General features: G+C 40.1%; 1 protein-coding gene across 2 annotated transcripts in view; it reads left to right on the top strand.

Annotated features, from left to right (window-relative positions):
* Positions 1-8551: 8551 nt before the first annotated feature.
* Positions 8552-17704, top strand: part of LOC109034080 (protein pangolin, isoforms A/H/I/S) — a 141531-nt gene continuing 132378 nt past the window's right edge. For both annotated transcript variants that reach the window (XM_072298890.1, XM_072298891.1), the window contains exon 1: positions 8552-9005. In XM_072298890.1, the coding sequence (XP_072154991.1) occupies positions 8850-9005 (156 nt within the window). In that variant the 5' untranslated portion in view covers positions 8552-8849. The remainder of the gene's footprint in view (positions 9006-17704) is intronic.

The raw sequence follows: 17704 nt of genomic DNA on the forward strand, positions 1-17704 counted from the left end.
ACGTTTGACGTCGACAATGGGTCGAGTCAATAAGAGAGGTCGGACAAAGTTTGAAAACTTTAAACGCTCATAACTCCGTTTATACACAACTTTGAGGTCCTGAGAGTGGTTCCATTGGATTTCTCGTGGAATTATTTTCTTGGAACACTCCTTGCAATGTAAAGTGTGAAAAAATAAACGTCACTATTTGCAGCTTTACTCGTATATCATGTATATCATCATATATCATGTCCGACCTCTATAAATGACTCGATCCGCTGTGCGTCGGCGAAAAACTCTGCAATACTTGCTACGGCGCAATGATACAACTATTTGAACTTGATGGATGTCCGTGTTGTATCTACAAAATTGAAGGCGCGATGGTGCGAGGCGTGAACTTGGAACACTCCGCCCTATACATGCCAATGTAGCCAAAGTTGTGTCGCTACATCGCTAAAATTTGGGAGACGAGTTAAAAAACGAGGTCAGATAACGTCTCTTCTATCTTCGAATGTGTTGCTCACGTAGCCCTTGAATCAACACCATAAATAATACAAATGGTAACTAACTCTTTACAGATACAGAGCAAGGGAAAGGACGCGCGTTGCTACGGCGCAATGATACAACTATTTGAACTTGATGGATGTTCGTGTTGTATCTGCAAAATTGAAGGCGTGATGGCGCGCCGCTTGAACTCACTGTAAGTCCGCCTCTTGCTGCCGATGAAGTGTTGCTCAGATTCGGGAGGACATTTTTAAAAAAATGAGGTTCGAATACGCCTCTCTTGTCTTCGACTGTGTTAACACTTGATTTTCCCCCTTTTTCATCCACTTGATGTTAGATTCTTCTTTTTTTTCGATTTTTTTTCTTTTTTTATCGACAGGGCATTGCTTAAGAGTTTTTTTTGGCGGAGAGTTTGGTTTGATACGGCAATCCCATTCGGCGTGGGGATTTTTTGAGAAGAGCATTAGAAACATGTTTCAACCTCTGCCAATCGCTGAAAAATAGTCCGATTCACATCCGGTTGGGACAGAGTGGCTTGTTTTTGTGCGTAGAATCGATTTCTGAAATAAAAATATGGGGGTGCCATTTGAACAGTTCGATTTACAGGAGGGGCACCCCCCGCCCTGCGCCCCTCCCGCAGTTTGGGAAAATTTAAAATACGTCAAAAGGTGTCCCCCACGATATAAACGCACACGTCTTTTACCGTTTTTTGAAATTCCAACCCGTTCGCCAGATATTCCAGGTGGCTCCTTTTTCGTGAGACACCCTGTATATCAGGTCATCAGAATTCATTGAATTAACGTTATCCCCACTATACATAATGCACTAAATAACTATGAGTAACTAGTATCCCAGTATTCCCAGTATGAATATCAGCTAATACGGCGAAACAAAACCGTTATATTTTAGATGAAACATGTTCTTGCGGAGAGACTGGATCGTGTCAAATCCTCGGAAAATTAGAAGAAAAGTAGGTAAATCTAGATTCATCGGCGTCTCAGACAACTTTCGGTGACTTATTTGAAAGTCTAAGATTTTTGCGAGAATCTAGACTGCGCATTGTTGCTAAATATTGCTGCAAATCTTCACAAGACTCAATGTTTTTATATTGACTCAATGTTTTTATATTGAGTCCTGTAGGAATAATGCTAATTTCCAGCGGAATCTATGACAACTATGACAGCGGGCGACGCGACGTCAGTCAATTCAACTGAATGACCGCACAAAGTAAGTGCCAGAATAAAATGTGGGCAAAGCTAAACTTTTGAAACTTGGTAGGTCGAGGAGGGAAGTAAATTTGACTTCCAGGCGCCTCATCAGAAAACAGGGGCCAATTTTATGGCCATCAGATCATAGAAACTTTCAATGAAATCAAACAACAAGGAAATAGCCTCGATAGAACTACTAAAATATGTATAACACCATCACTACAATCGTTTTCATTTATGCAGATGAATTAAATTTCTACCCGCAGACCTAGTTAATACGCATATACAGTTCTATAAAACCGTTTGACATTTGACGCCATCATTACCGGATGCGTAAGTTAAATGAGACTGGTGGTAAAACATCGCACCGACATACACTGTTAAAATTTTTGGAATGTCATTCTGTGCCGAAGTCTATAAAGCGTCAAAAACCGCGTGTGATATAATGTTTTCTCCTTACGGAGTGACTTACAAAATTACGGATCGGAATTTACTCTTTCGCTCTTTTTTTTCGCTCTTATGTGCTAATCTCACTTCGCATGCGACATCACTCGGGGGTTTTGGGCGCTATACAGTCGGCACCGAATTCACTATTAGATTTTTAACAGTGCATGGAAACATGCATATAAGCTTTTGATTTAAAAAAAAAAAAACTCAAAACATAAAAAAAACTTAAGATAAAATTAAGAAAATTAAGAGCACACGCATCTCATTAACTCATGAGAGGGGTGCACTTATAAATCCACCGTTAAAGTCGTTAATTATTACGGCTCATGAAAGTGCTTTCCCACTCCCCCTTAAAGGTCATAGAGAGTACGTGTAGCCTGGAACCCTGGATATGATGTGCTCAGACTGGCAAAAATAATGTCATGTATGGTCGCTCTCTGCAGTTAGTTAAGGGACAACTTTTTCCAAGCCTACTTGATAAGCATCTACATGGCTCCTCACTTGAATGCTACCACACTAAATTGACTTAAAAGTAAACGGGTTGCTCATGCTCACGACCTCTCATGAAAAGACGCTGATCAGTGGCTGATGCGTTGCTACCATCATCCGCACATCCGGACGGACACGGAGTTGAACAGTAATATTTTTTTCCTCTCTCCCTCTCCCCCTCGCTCTCGGCGATCTACCCGCAACATTGATGTGGTAAATTGCGGGAAACCTTGAGATTCGTGCTATCAAAAGATCTCGAAAGACGTCAGGTAAAAAAACAACCGCGCCAGCCGTGGTCCCCAACTTATAACAAGGGGGCAGTGCTAAATAAACCAGATCTGCCGTGCTCAGGAAAAACGCCGTATGAGCCTTCAGACGTTGCCAAGTTTCCTCTGGTAAAAACCGAATTCACTGGGAAAATTCTGAAAGCCATCTTCCAAGATTTTCAGACAATTTTGTACGCAATGTAATCTAAAATATCTGAAAATTTCAAGGAAAAATATGCATGAACGTCGTCAAAAATACAAGTTTTATCACGGGAAATTCGGCAACTCTCGAATGTTCATACGGCGTTCTTCCTCAGCACGGCAGAGATACCCTCCTGACAAAACAACGTAACTCCACTTTGCGATGAGCCCTGTCTTTCACAGGACTCAATGCTTTCCTGGGATCATTTCAAAGTATAGTTATGCCCTTCTGTAAGGGAACCAGAGGATGCGGATCGTTGAACCTCCAGGTGACAGAACCATGATTATAATCATTTTTTGTACCGATTTGAGATATCAGAGAAAAACTGCGCAGCTGATACAAAACAAAAATTGAACAAATAGGATGGGAATATTTTCTTGGCTGCTTGAAAATATTTTGACATCATGTTTACTATCCCATCGGAGATATAATCCAAAAAAAAATACCGCGAAGCCAAACCCCATAATTTTTGTCAAAATTAAGCAACAATGGTGCACATTGGTCGACCTAAAAAATTGCGCCAGCAAAATTTAATGCAAATTAATGAAATCTTGACTGTGAATGGATCCACGTGTTTCGGAACACTGCATACCTTTCGTTTAAACCTAGGAGAAAAAAGCACTCTTTCGGATCTCAAAATCTACAGTTCTCATTATTTTCTCGACATTTGATCGCAGCCTCGATCATTTAAAACTTCGAGATGCAACTCAAAAAATGTGGCTGGTTATGCACATTTTGAAGGTACCTAAGTCCGTACCGACATTAAAGTTTGTCAATCTTGGAATTTTTCTTGCTAAATTCAGTGTTTTTTGTAGTTGAAAATCATTGTATTCATTCGGGAGAACACTTTTCCTAAATCATTCTGTCGCATTGTACTTGACGTCCATAGAAATTGGTGTTTTTACTATGTTGCCTATTTGACCTACCTAAACCTATTTGAACATCTCTTAACTACCAATGCCAATCGTGCTCTCAACGAAGAGAGGCTCACTTAGGAATGACTTTAAATGCTGTTATAGTGATATTTTTTACCCCTCCTCTCCAGAAGCCTTTTTCTAATGTCCTTTGAAACCCAGAATCAGAATGCAGGTGGTCAAAACTTAATGGTATCGATACTAAAGTCGACTGATAGTCATGGCCGATAAAAAAGGAAAAAGTGCTTGTATGGAGCTTTAAAAGCTTGTTCATTGTACCCCCTCTCCCGTTGCCCGAAACTTGGAATCTAGTTCTCCGAAATATCGAATTAAAAAACTCTAGAGCAATTTAACATCAGTGCTTTTCTCCGGAATTGGAATTTAAGAATCTCCACCCCTTACTTTTAGAAACCTATAGAAATGTATCGATTCTTGGGGGGATCAGGTGCTCCGACAAGAATCGATTATTTAGCATAGGTTAAAATGGAAGAAACCCAATGTTGCCTATTTGCTGGATCCGCTACCACTACCACTGCACTGTGCTCCCAAGTTGTGGAAACTTGAGCAGTGCTCGAAACTCACAGGCGCCAACGCGCCAAATGCGCCTAAAAAATCGACCATGGCGCCTAAAAAATGAAGGCTCTGCGCCACGTGCCCCCCCCCCCCCCCCCACAAGTGAAAGCTTTTTCTATCCTTCACGATTTCATCATTTGTGCTTTTGTCTTCCCCAAGTTACAGCTACTTACTAGTTCTGTTACGAAAACTTCTTGCGTCTAACTTTTCACTAAATGCGCCGTGATATATAGGCAGAAAGTCAATTTGGCCCCTAAAAATCTTCAATGGCGCCTAAAAATCGGGCTTAATGCGCCACACGGCTCCTAAAACTCAAAGGTGAGTTTCGAACACTGAACTTGAGCCTGTACACGAATCGAGTCCTCGTCGCAGAGCCTGCGGTGTCAAGAGCTCGCGGACTGAGGGGACAGCGATAGAATCTGAATGTTGGAGGTGGAAAACCGCAGAACAGTAAATCCTGTCTGGGCTGATTGTGGCAGACTTGATTTGCTGCGAAATCAATTTCATCCGTCAAATTAAATCATCACCCTTCACAGCGACTCGGGAGTGTAATAACATTCTGCGTGGCACTGGGACTAGCCACTCGGAGATGCAGTCGCCAATCGCCATGGCTGTCAAAACAGGGCGGGGCTTGGGTCGCGTCGCGGCGGCCGCGGGACGGCGGGACGGGGGGCGCGGAATGAGGGACGAGGGACACGGCAAGGGTGTGCTCCGGCTAATCCCACGCGAGGAAGTCGCACTCGTCAAGAAATCGTTTTCACCAATACCCCATTAATTTTAATCTTACTTTAAGTTGAACTACGTCTAGCTATTTCCCGCGTTGCCGATTCTTCGTCTTCCGTCCAGTTCTTGTGATGAAGGGTTTCAAAAGGGATGAGGGGTGTCTGAGTGCCCACCAATGGAGGGGTTAGAAAAATTGGATCGAATTTAGCAAAGCGGAACCGGCGGGATTGCAGTTTTTCCAAAGTCGTGCGATTTCTTCTCTTTTAAAAATACTCTTACATGATATATATATCTGAAATGCTGAACCACACACTGGAAAAAAAAAACCCATTGGATCTAGAGTCCAGACTCTTGAAAACATTGACAAGAAAAAGTACTCTTGATTCAATCAGATTTTTGCTTAAATCAAAAGGAAATCCTCTCAAATTAAGAGGCTTGGTTCTTGATTTAAGCTAAAATCTCGATTGAATCAAGAGTACTATTTTTTCTTGTCGATGTTTTTAAGAGTCTGGACTCTAGATCCAATGGTTTTTTTCCAAAGAATGATTTCTGATGACCTGATATACTTCTGAAAAAATGCTGAGATCCGTCACACTCTCCGAATCGCACATTTTTTTACCCCACCAAAAAGTTCTGTTACGTGTAGGACATCCCAAAAATAAAATTGTCAAATGAACACAAACCCTGCGCTTATACAACACTATGGGTTACGCTCCCCGATCGTTCAACTGGTGAAACGGTACGGCGCAATGGATACAAATCAACGTGCTCTAAGGTCAAGAAATTGCCTATTCGTGAAAATTGAAGGCGTTTTGGTCGAACGCGGTGACAGTATGCTCTTCTTTCTTCTTGAACTTGATTCAAGAAGAAATTCTTCTTTGTTGATTCTGAAACAAAATTATTAACATTTACACAATTATTTTCCTTTAAAATTAACAATTTTTTAGTGGGAAGCAAAAATTATTTGCTATGTTGGGAGATTTTTTAGATAAATATGAAGAAACAACATTTTTACAACACTGTAATCGCGCTGGTTCCTTTTTGCTAAATGCGATCCAATTATTCCTCATCGTTCAATGGATTACATTTTGCAATAAGGAACTACTATTTTTGGTTAACCCATGAAAGCATCTATCTGGATAGGGATTATCAAAGAGGGAGAGGTGGAAGAAGAACATGAAGCAGGAGAAGCAGAAAAAGAAGAGGAAGACGAAAAAGACGAGGAGAATACAGTCAAATGAGGAGCGGGGAGAGGGGATGGAATAAAAAGAAAAGAAGGAGAAAAGTAGGAAGAGGAGAAGGGAAAGCGGAAGAAAAATACAGAAATGTAGATAAAGACAAGCTGGAGGAGTGAAAAAAAGAGAGAAAAGAAGAAGAAAATGAGGAAGAGGGGAGAAAATTAGGGAAGATAAGGAAAAAAAGGAGGACGACAGTAAAAAAGTTAAAAAGAAAAATGCGAGAGAAGAAGAAAAAGAAGAAGCAACAGTTATCTGCGTAGTAACATTAGTAGGTAGCACGTCCTTTGTGTCTAAAATGATCCAGAAATAATAATTCCCAATGGCAAAATGTGGCTTACAAGTTACGGCGATAATTTATCCTGTATATTTTCATAAAGACTATTGCAAACTCGTACTGAATATGAGGCAAAAGTGTAACTGGATATTTCATAGCTGGGTATTATTCAGTATAAGAGAAAAGCATCGTATGTTCCTAGTTCGATTTTTTCTATGTTTCGGAAATAAGCAGTCAACGTAATATTAAAAAATCACGAAGATTTTATCATTTGCACATGAAAGAAAGTAAAATAAAACATCAACGGTAAAGTTTGGATACAAATATTCGTGCTCGACGGCTGTCTGTGTTGAATACGCACTGAGATGAAGGCGCACTTGTGCGCCTCCCGTTCGCGCTCCTTCACAGCGGCGATCGCCTTCACAAAAAAAGATGCCGCACGCATTACCGGAGTGCTCGAATAGTTGTATGACCCAACGTAACCTAACTCAACCGCGCGATGCAACTCTAACGAGACGTTGCGGTTGAAACTTTGCAGATGTTTTATGATTTGTCGTCGTTGTATCATCTTCCCTCCCCACGCTCATTTTTTTTAGTGAAACGAGTCACTGCACTGATAACGAATTCATGTCTTGATTGTGGTGCTCGAGTCCGTAGCACCTCGGCCAATCTGGCTCGGACAATGCATCTTTGCAGCAGTGCATTGTAAAAGAATTCAGACATTTGTAACTCTATGGTGAAAGTCAGCCCTCCTTACATGGTTTATGTGGAAGAATATTTTTCTGGATAATTTTTAAGCTCAATACTTCGTAGGTGGGCGGTGAGCGGAGACGTGGATTATTTAGTATGGGATGAAAACAGTGAGTAAAGATAAACGAAAAAACACCCTGTGTGAGAGGCATATTGTGTTCAAATCAAAATACATACATACCGCTGGCTAAATTTGAAAAATGCATTTGTCTATCTTCAAAATCTCTAATTATGATTCATATTTTTGAAATAAAAGCAACACAATTATTCCCTTGATATTTTTTGGAAATATTTTTCACGAGGTGAAGAAATTTGACAGGAAATGACTAAAAAACTATTGCTCTATTTCTTAAAAAAAAGAAGGAAAAAAAAAAATGAAACGTAAGTAGAGAGTAACATCGCAATCGGAGAAATTTTCGCATTTTCTACGAATTTCAGCGTTTTAAAAACTGATTCTACCAGTCTAATTGAGTAAATGATTGGCTGATCGATTATATATTTTGATTTGATTCTATTTACGGCTTCTTGTCAACACAGTTTTGCGAATAGTTGAATCGCATTTAGCAAAAAGGAGCCAGCGCGGTTACCGTATCAAAATCTTGCAATTTCCTCTTTTCTTTTAAAAGTACTGTAAACATATACAGCGTTGAAATTTACACAATTAATCCCCTTTAAAATTAACACTTTTTTGGAAAATAAAACTATTTGCTTTTTCGGGTGATCTATTTAAATAATTATGAAGAAGCAATATTTTTTGTAATCACGCTGGTTCTTTGATAAATGCGATCCAGTTAGTCGTAAGAGGAACATTATTAGGAAGCTCAGTCTAATGCTGGCATAGCACAGAGGGCTCAACAGAACTGTGCTCCACCCCATGCGCATGTTGCACTCGAACGGCTGAGATCGTGACCATTGTGCGGCGGAGCCATCGTTCAGCTCCGGCAGAGTTCGGGAGTTTCCGCTCGACTCCCATAGTTGTTGCGCCGTGGGACGGGGAAGACGGAATCGGTGCGGCTATTGGTTAGCAACCGGGAGACCAAACGCGCGTCGTGTGAACCGAAAGAGTCCATCCAGTTCTAAAGAATGTTTGTCCTCAACTTCTTTTTGTCATGGAATCTCCGTATTTCGTTCGTTCTGTCTTGAAAACGGTAGCGTTCCTTCCCCGCGGATACGTTTTCGTGCGTCTCATAACGTCAGTGTTTTTGTGATAATGTGACTGTGTGTACATAACCTATAGTGTTGTTTTTAAATTATAAGTGCAGTGGATTGTGTAAATAAGACAATGCCGCATGTCAGCAGTGGAAGCGGCGGCGACGACCTAGGAAGTACTGATGAAGTTAAAGTTTTTAAGGATGAAGGAGAGGTTGAGGATGAGCAGAGGAACTCGGAAAACCTCACCGAGGAAAAGTCTAGTTTAATCGATCTGACCGAATCAGAGGTAAGATTTGTTTTTCTTGCATGCCTCGTGTGATCGAAATCAGACGCTCAGCACAGCAAAGGCCCTCAAATTGCGTCTCTCTTTTGGCTAGCAACATACATTTCCTCCAAATTTTTAATTTGATATCTGATGGCCCATAATTTTCTCCTGTTGTATCTGAATTCTTGCCTTTGTGGACAAGGGCACATTCTTTAGGCCCTAAGTAGGGACTGACCATGAGGAATCCTTGACTCCTCATGCCATTTTAGAAGACAGTTCTGTCTACAGAACTGAATCAATAATTTTCTCATAACAACAATTGATACTCCCCACCAACATCTAACAGTATCTGTGGTCAATTTTTGAGTCAGTGCTTCAACACTCCTGACTCAAATTGCTGTTTAATGTCTTTATAGCATCTTAAAATCTTTTTGGTTCCCTCTGCCTAACTTTCGAAACTTCTCAGCTTTTGAGTGCACTTGCTGTGTGTATGCAAAATAGGTAGTTAATTCTCAAACAACTTTAAATTGTACGGCAACGTAGGTGAGGGTATTTCAATATCCATGTGCCGTCTTCTGGATGGTCTGCAGCCTTTGTGATGAACATTTGATATTCAAGGTGACCTCTACGTCCACAGTTTTACCCAATGATTGTGGCAGTAGGTAAAATTTTAAAAACCTATTGCGATTCATAATGGTTAAGTTACTTAGTAACGTTGCATACTGAGGCCAGATTAATTCCATGAGCAATACCTGCAAGTCCGGATTTACAATCCATTCTAAATTGCACTTCTTTTCCCCCTTTTTCTGAAGGCAGTTTCTTAATGCTTTAGAATTTTCCCCTGCTTGTCAAATGAAGCCATGTGGTGATTGAAAGTTCAGATTGTAATTTGGTCAACGAAGAAAGTTTTCGGTAGGCACCACAATTCAAGATATGAAATTTAATTGGATCAAGTTTAAGGCAGGTTTATTCCTCTTTTTTTTCTCCAATTGACTCTTCAAAATGGATTTTTCTGATAGGATTTTTCCTCTGAACTACCAGCACATTTGAGTTCCACCCTCAAACCTTTTATCAGCCAAGGAATATCTCAAATTGACAGCAAATCCCTCCACTTTTGTGAGGAATTCACCATAGTGTGTATTCTTGATTTCTCAGTGAGTTGTCCACCTTACATTTTAAGAACACAGGTGCAAACCCAGGTCTCTAAGCCTCCCTCTGTCTTGTTTTAAACCTCCCTCTCCAAATTTTGCCTTCACTTTACATCTTGGTTTCTTGTTTTGGTCCTTTAAGCCCCCAAAAATTTTCATCCGAATATGTCTACGAACATTTAGGACCGACGTTTTCACTTGGGCACTCCTTTGATAATTTTTGGCACCTGTTTATCCCGCGCACTCCCTATTTGTCTCCCATTTTTGGCGAATATTTTTCACTCCAACACGCTTTTGCACATTGTATAAGAGATCGCAATATATACTCCAGTTCGTTAGCTCACGAGTACTTTAGAATTGATAAAAATTACCCGCTCAATCATCATTTTTATTTTCTTCTTTCAAAAGACGTTCTCATTTTTCCCGAAATGTTAACTCTTCTACCGCCCCCGGATTATCGGTAGTCATTCTGAGGCTGAACGCTGAGTCCATTTAAAAGTTGCAACCGGCAGATTTGCCTAATGAAGGGAATCTGCCAACTGTGTACTGTTCATGCATAATTTTGGGAGAAAAAGTTCAGAGAGTAACAAGAATCTACTTCGGTCTTTGTCAAATTATCGCTAGTTTAAGAGGTGAAATCTTGAGCGTAATAATTAGTGGGGTTGTCTCGGTCTCAAATCCAGAATGGAGCATTCGGTGAGGATGTGAAGGTGTTTATCCTGAGTTGAGAAGTGCCGCAGATAAAAAGTGTCTGACAGAACACTGGCAAGTTCGTAGCTAAAAATCTCCTGCGGCCTGCGGCGGAAGCCGTCTGTCTCTGCGGCCGGAGTAACTCCGCCTTGACGCCAAATCGACACCCTTTTCACTTTTGAGGGACTAAGACTAGCTTCGCTTCTATTCCGGGAAGGTTTGAAGTTTTCAATAATAAAATCCGTTTTCATCTGCTAACAACCCCTCCGATTTTTTTAAATTTTTAATTTATTTTCCTACTGATAATGACTCAATTTTGAGTCGAAACGTCTTTGGTTTTTCGTGTTGTATTAGTCTCTTTTCACGGTACCATTGTCTCAAACTGCTTCGTAAACATTTGTCATTTGTATCTAATATCAAGCCCGGGTTTTTAGATCTTATTTCTCTTGTAATAGTACTAAATTTAGAGTATTTTTCATGTTTGTTTAAAAAATTGTTAGAAAACGCCCCGTAATCCTTCGAATGTTATTCTGATGTAACACTTCGTCCGCAGTATTGATTCGATTTCTTTAGTACAGATTTACTTAGTCGATTTAATTTTTGGAATAACGTCGAAAGATTGTTCAAGAATTCCTCCTTTTTATTTCTTTGGATCTCTCATTTCAACGAGAAGTCACATTTCCCCTTTTTAATTTAAGAACGCCAACTAAAACTTCTCAATTTTTACAACGGTTGCATGGCTAGAGTTGATCTAAAATGTTACTTGCTCCGATCGCTTCGCAACTTAGGCTCCAGCTCAACCTATTTTAAAATGCGTTTTTTTATACTTCAGCGCCGCCCGACCGCTTTATCTCTGTTCAATCGTTTAATTGGATTCTCCTCTTCACCTTTTTTTAAATCAAATCAAGCAAGTTATTATCTTAAAGAGGTTGCATATTTAGCAAAATCACGTGTTGTCAATTTATATTTATCTGCTCCCAAAGAGTTAAGGTACAATTTTCCTATGTACTCACTGAACGCATAAAATGCGTATTTCCTCATGCCACCCTCCGCAAACTATTTTTGTTTAAGTATCTTCTCATAGTACTTCATTTATTTTTGAAGCCTCCAAAATTATATTTCCTTAAATTTCATCTCGATTGACAGAATCATAAATGAATCGGCATGGAACAGAACATAGCGCGCGAGACCTTTACTGGAAATTGAAGAGGGACCTCAAGCGTTATCTCCCGCTCAGTGCTTATCAAACAAGTACCTCTAATCATAGAACGCGCAATTAGTTCGAAGAACTGAACTATTACTCTTGAATATATTTTAATTTCAGGGCTCTTATGCGCAATTTTCAATGTCCTTCAGATCGATTAAGAGAATTCAGAAAATACTATTTCGAATAATGATTCTTTTGGCATCATTTACCTACCCTTCCTCGTCAATTGTTTTCTGTTGTTTGCTCCTATTATTCAGGCGGTTCCAGACATTTACTCTCTGATGTTCCTCGGCTTGAAAGTATATAACGTAGCAGAAACTTTCAGTATAAAGTAGAGTTTCTTTCAGTATAAAATAGCAGTTTCTTTCATTCGGTCGTCTCCTTTCTGGTAAAGGTAAAAACTCGAGCAGAAACTAGGACAAACTTGCAACCGCGCTAAACTGCCGCCCCACCTGACTCAAATCTGTTCCCGATTTTCCCCCTTCTGAGAAAGATCTGTTTTCTTCCCCTTGTTGGCTATTAATATTCCTCTCACAATGCTCCGCACAGCATTCCTACCCAATGTAAACACATTCACCTACGCAAGATAGCCCTGCTCCAGGCTTTTTTTGTTTACGTTCCCAGAAGATTTTCTGCCTTTAGCCGTTCTAACGAATTGGAAGCTGTTAAATATTTGCTGATTTGATTCCCCATTTCATGCCTCGATGTTCGTTCTAAATTCTTCACAAATAATCAAGTGTCCCTTTCGCCAGTTCATGCACCTGTAAGGCCCACCGCGCCCGGGTTCCTTTCAGTTGCTGGGGCATCGGGCAAATCTGTGCTTCGATTTGCAGTGAAAGTGAAGCTCTATTTTTTTCTCCTCCCTCGGTAGAGAATATTTCCTCTCGGAATAGCTGATCTTCTCGGTATACCTGAAAATTTCGAGAAGTATACTCCTATGATTTCCTCAGAAAAAAATAATTACCTATTACGTAAAATTCAACAACTTTTGATTTTTTTTTTTACCATTTTTCAAATATCCCACAGGGCTAATCCCATGATTATTGCCCCAGCCCTAGGTGACCGTTGCCTGAGACCATCAAACTCAGGTCACCTGACCGGGAATCGAACCCCGGAACGCGGGACCTCTTGGTCGTGGTTGAAGCGGCGATGTTCCTTAGTAAATCAGAGTACTGCCGCTAAGGAAGAACGCCGTATGAACATTCGAGAGTTGCCATGTTTCCTTCAATAAGATGTTTATTTTTAAGGAAATTATGAATATTTTTCCTCGATATTTTCAGGAACTTCTGGCGAAATTGCGTCCAAAATTATCTGAAAAATCCAAAGAAAAATATTCATAATTTCGTCAGGAAATTAGTGTTTTATCGAAGAATATTCGGCAACGCCTGAAGGTTCGTACGGCGTTTTTCCTCACCACGGCAGAGTACTTCACCGGCGTGGAGCTGCGCACATCGTCAAAGCTCTCGTGGTTTTTGCATTAATTTGACACAGCCACCTCGTCTTGGTTGGTTGAACCGTGGTTAATCGTACGGCGAATGCGCGGAACTCGGCTGCGAATACTCGCGTGCCAGATCCTTTTGCAGGGAAGGTTTCGAAAGATCGCCCGAGTCGGCGCACATTTCTGAGGGTATTTCGGCTTCGTTTTCACCGTTAAGAACGCCGTGCTCTTTTGAGGTTAATCCGGACAATTCAAAACGGCCGAGTGTCTCGTCGAGTGATTACAGCAGCTTCGATTGCCACCGCCGAGCCATATCGTTCGAGCCGTCATCCTCAAGTGGAGACCGGGCGTGAGTGCCCCTTATCTCCCATCCAGGTTTGCGTTGTGAATTATTTTGAGTTGATTTTGAAGTTGAACTGTCACCGAGACTTCAGTCCCTTCCACAGCTTTGCAGCAGGAAGAACGCCGTATGAACATTCCAGAGTTGCCAAATTCCCTCCCTTGAAATGTTTATTTTTAACGAAAAATGTGGATTTTTTGTGCGGGAATTGTCTCATAATTGGACTGCATTTTGCAATTTGGAACTATAAATTCTGGCCCGGTTTAAAAACAATATATGTGCCATTAGTTTCCCTATGCACATAAGTGTTTTTTCAGATGAGTCAGAATTTATAGTTCCAAATTGCAAAATGCAGTCCAATTTAGATCTGATTGCGAATGAAGTACTCTGAAAAGTTGGAGGAAAAGTATTCCCAGATTTTCCTGACAGTTCGTGTTGTATTAGATGAAATTTGGCAACGTTGATAGGCTCATACTGCGTTTTTATTAGCACGGCAGGCATGCTCTGTGTCGTCGGCGTAAGTTCTCAAGTAGTTGCATTTGTGAAACTGGTTTACTTCTCTCGTTGCCGCACTATTTGTTGACAGTATGCGATTCCAAAATTATCGGCCCTAACGCAATATTTCCTCGTATTCGCTTTCGTATAATTTTGTATTCGTTGCTGTACATATTTCTACAGAATTTATTCGCTCGATTTTTTTATTATTTCCAGTCGTTATGGTATCAAACAAAAGCTTTGCCAGGATATTTTTACTAAAATATGAGGATTTGACAATTAGTTTTCATATGAATTTCATTCATAGTACGTTAAATTGGGTTTGAGTCAAGGTTAAGTTGGGCCCTCGTGTTGTCAGAGATATTCAACTTTTTTTCTTTTGGTCGTCAATTTTTACGGGAGAGTTTATTAGGATTGGGCCAGGGTGGCTACCGCCACCTAGAATACTCGAACGCAGTCGATATTATCAAGTCTGCACTGCTTTTATGTCCACGAATTTAAGTTCGCTTCTTTTTTGAGGGTCATGAAGTTTCATGATTATAAATGATGCACCTATGTGAGCAGTGATTATGTGTACGTGCGGTACTAGAAATTTTTAAAGAGGATAGTAAAAATAATTTGCAAAGAAATTTTCTTGAGAAACCTACACTATTGTCCGTAAAAGTCTCGCTCTGTCCGTATGTAGGTATCGGTATATTAATCCAGTTCCTCTTATAGAAAACAGATCGTGTAATCTTTTGAAATAAATAAATTAAAGAAAATAAAAAACAAGGCCCATTGTTCATTTGGCCAAGTGACGAGTCATAGGAGTCGGAACATAAAACGCTTATTTTCTTTGCATTCCTTTACGGGCCGTATGCTCGGCGAGTCCATACGGTAAGTCCTAGGCGGTCAGTCTCCGAAGGGACAGTAAAAAGCCAAGAGCTAATTAACTCGCGTAAAGTACAGAGCCATGAAAGCCGGGTACTGGATACCGAAATGCCTATGCGGTAGATCTAAATTAATACGTACAGCGTTTAAAAGCATTCAACTCCCCGTTCTTGTTCGCTCTGGAACTAATTAAATGGGTCCCACTACCCCAGTTTATTGCTTATTCAATTATTTTATCATTTCTTTTTCTCTATTTCATACTTTTTTTTCTTTTCAAGCAGGCCTCGGCTAACGACTGTGGGGTGTCAGGGTTGAGTTTCTGTCGAGACGTGAACCTGGTGCGTGGACCTTACCACGCTCCGCAGTATTCTTTTCATTTTTCTAACGAACATTGAAAGTTGGGACTTGGGCGCGAATAAACGTGAGTCTTCGGCGAAAAAGTTGCGTGGCAAAAGTTCACTCAAGTAATTTGAAATCAAAGGTAAATGAAAAAAAAAAAAATAATAATAATCGCATCATTTACGAGATTGGTCAAATGTTGAATTAGACGCTATTTGTTTTTAGGGCGTGAGAAATTAATTTAATCCTGTGGTACTGTCTGTGGAATTGAATAATTTTTGAGGCTCATCGCAAGAATATTTTCTCGTCTGCTATAATATGCCTCATATTAATTTTTCACTGAGCTAGTCATAGTATCCAACGAGAAAGTTCCTAAGTAGTTTTTTCTTGAAGCAGGCCCAGATTATCCACTCCTCATTTCCTCCCCTCGGATTGAATCGTATTCTAAGGATGCTTTCTTACTCACTTATTGTTCAAATTTATTTATATCGGAGCTTAATTCAACGATGTTAACCACGTTACTTTTCAGCACCATAAATCATCCGATTAAAATTAGCATATAGTTGTGTTTAGAAAGTGTTTGTGCCATGAAGTGGAGTACCCCGAAAGGAAGATAGAAATTCCCGCGTTCTTCATCGTGAGAGAGATGAATAAATACTTTAGAAAGTTCCCAAAAATTCGTATAACTATGCGGAAAATTCCAGGATTTGCGTTGAGGCCCAAATTTCGACCATGCCCAGGATTCTTAGAGTTTCGCTTAAGTTTTCTGTCTCGATAAGATGATCCAAATGACTAGGTGATGCTGTATTATCTACTTCCGAAGCCAACTTTCAGTCGATGAGTTTGGTGAATTCGAAATGGGTGATTAAAAATACAGTCTGCTTTCAACGCTCCGCACAGCAACGATTTCTCGATTTCTACCTGGCCTCCGGAGTTTGGAAAATCTCACTCATTCTTCGTAGTTTCCAATTAAGAGGGCAATCAATTAACTTTCCTCCAATTCACCCAGCGATATACAAATACCTACTTTTCAAACGCCGCCGACAATAATTGACACTTTATTTTCTCGTTATGTATCGATTCATATTTACAATGCAGCCTTTACCTCCGACGATCCATTTTGAAAAATCATTGGAATTAAAAACTCAAGCATGCCCCCTGCCTCCCGTTTCTTATATTTTCAAAAGTTAGGTCCTCAGAGGCTTAGGCTTTAGGGGGGTAGGTAACGCAGTCAATCGCTTATATAAATTAAACTATAAATTATTTGACTTGAAGCGTCGTTTCTTGTTGACAAAATTTGGTTTTTTGGTGGTGAAGGAACGTTTTTTGTTATCGTATTTTTAACTTAAACTTACCGATACCCGAACGACGCCTTTTGCACTGAAAAAAACTGACTTTCTGCTGAAGCCGCACAGATTTAACTAGGAAAAAAACCAAATTTTGTTGAAAAAAAACGACGCTTTAAGTCAAAATAATATCTCAAGACAAATTATTGTCAGCGAGTGTCAGCTTCTAAATTACCCTCATGCCGTACTCAGGGCTTTCAAACGTGTCCTGTTCTAAAATAACCACGTCTACAACTCGAATGTTGAGCTTTACCTAAAAATAAAATTATTTACGCAGTGCGGTTACGACTAACGGAGTGCAGAGAAGCCGAGCGTAGCATAATTGCAATTATTTGAAGATGAGCTGGGAAATTTTTCCGGAACGCTTTCTTATCAAAATGATATAGCGAAGCGTTGCGACACTGACTCAAGGGTCTTGTTATGACTTTTGCGTGCTTGTGTGGAAGTGTGTGTTCTCGTGTCTGTGTGCATTGCCTTTTTAACTTCCCATAAATATGCTGGCGGCCTTGCTGCCAGATGTCTCGATCATCTTGCATCAAGCCACACGCGCCTAATCGCGTTCGGTCTCTCAGGAGCGTTGAATCCGCAATAAAAAGTAGGTTTTAGCATTAAATTTTGTTTAAACCAGTCAAAAGAGCCATCTTAAGTTATTTGCTGCTGAATACGAAGTCGTTGTAATTTGGACACTTGTAGGATTTGGTCTTGTAAAATAGAAAGCATGGATTTTGCTGCGGAATCTTAATCCTCTGTTGGTATCACCATTAAATTTTAACGACGATTAGTTATCCTGATTAACTGTAACATCTTTCCGTGATTTTATATTCCCCTCCGTAACCATTCTCGTTTC

Source organism: Bemisia tabaci, chromosome 3 (genome assembly GCF_918797505.1).
Source record: "Bemisia tabaci chromosome 3, PGI_BMITA_v3".
NCBI classification, from domain to species: domain Eukaryota; kingdom Metazoa; phylum Arthropoda; class Insecta; order Hemiptera; family Aleyrodidae; genus Bemisia; species Bemisia tabaci.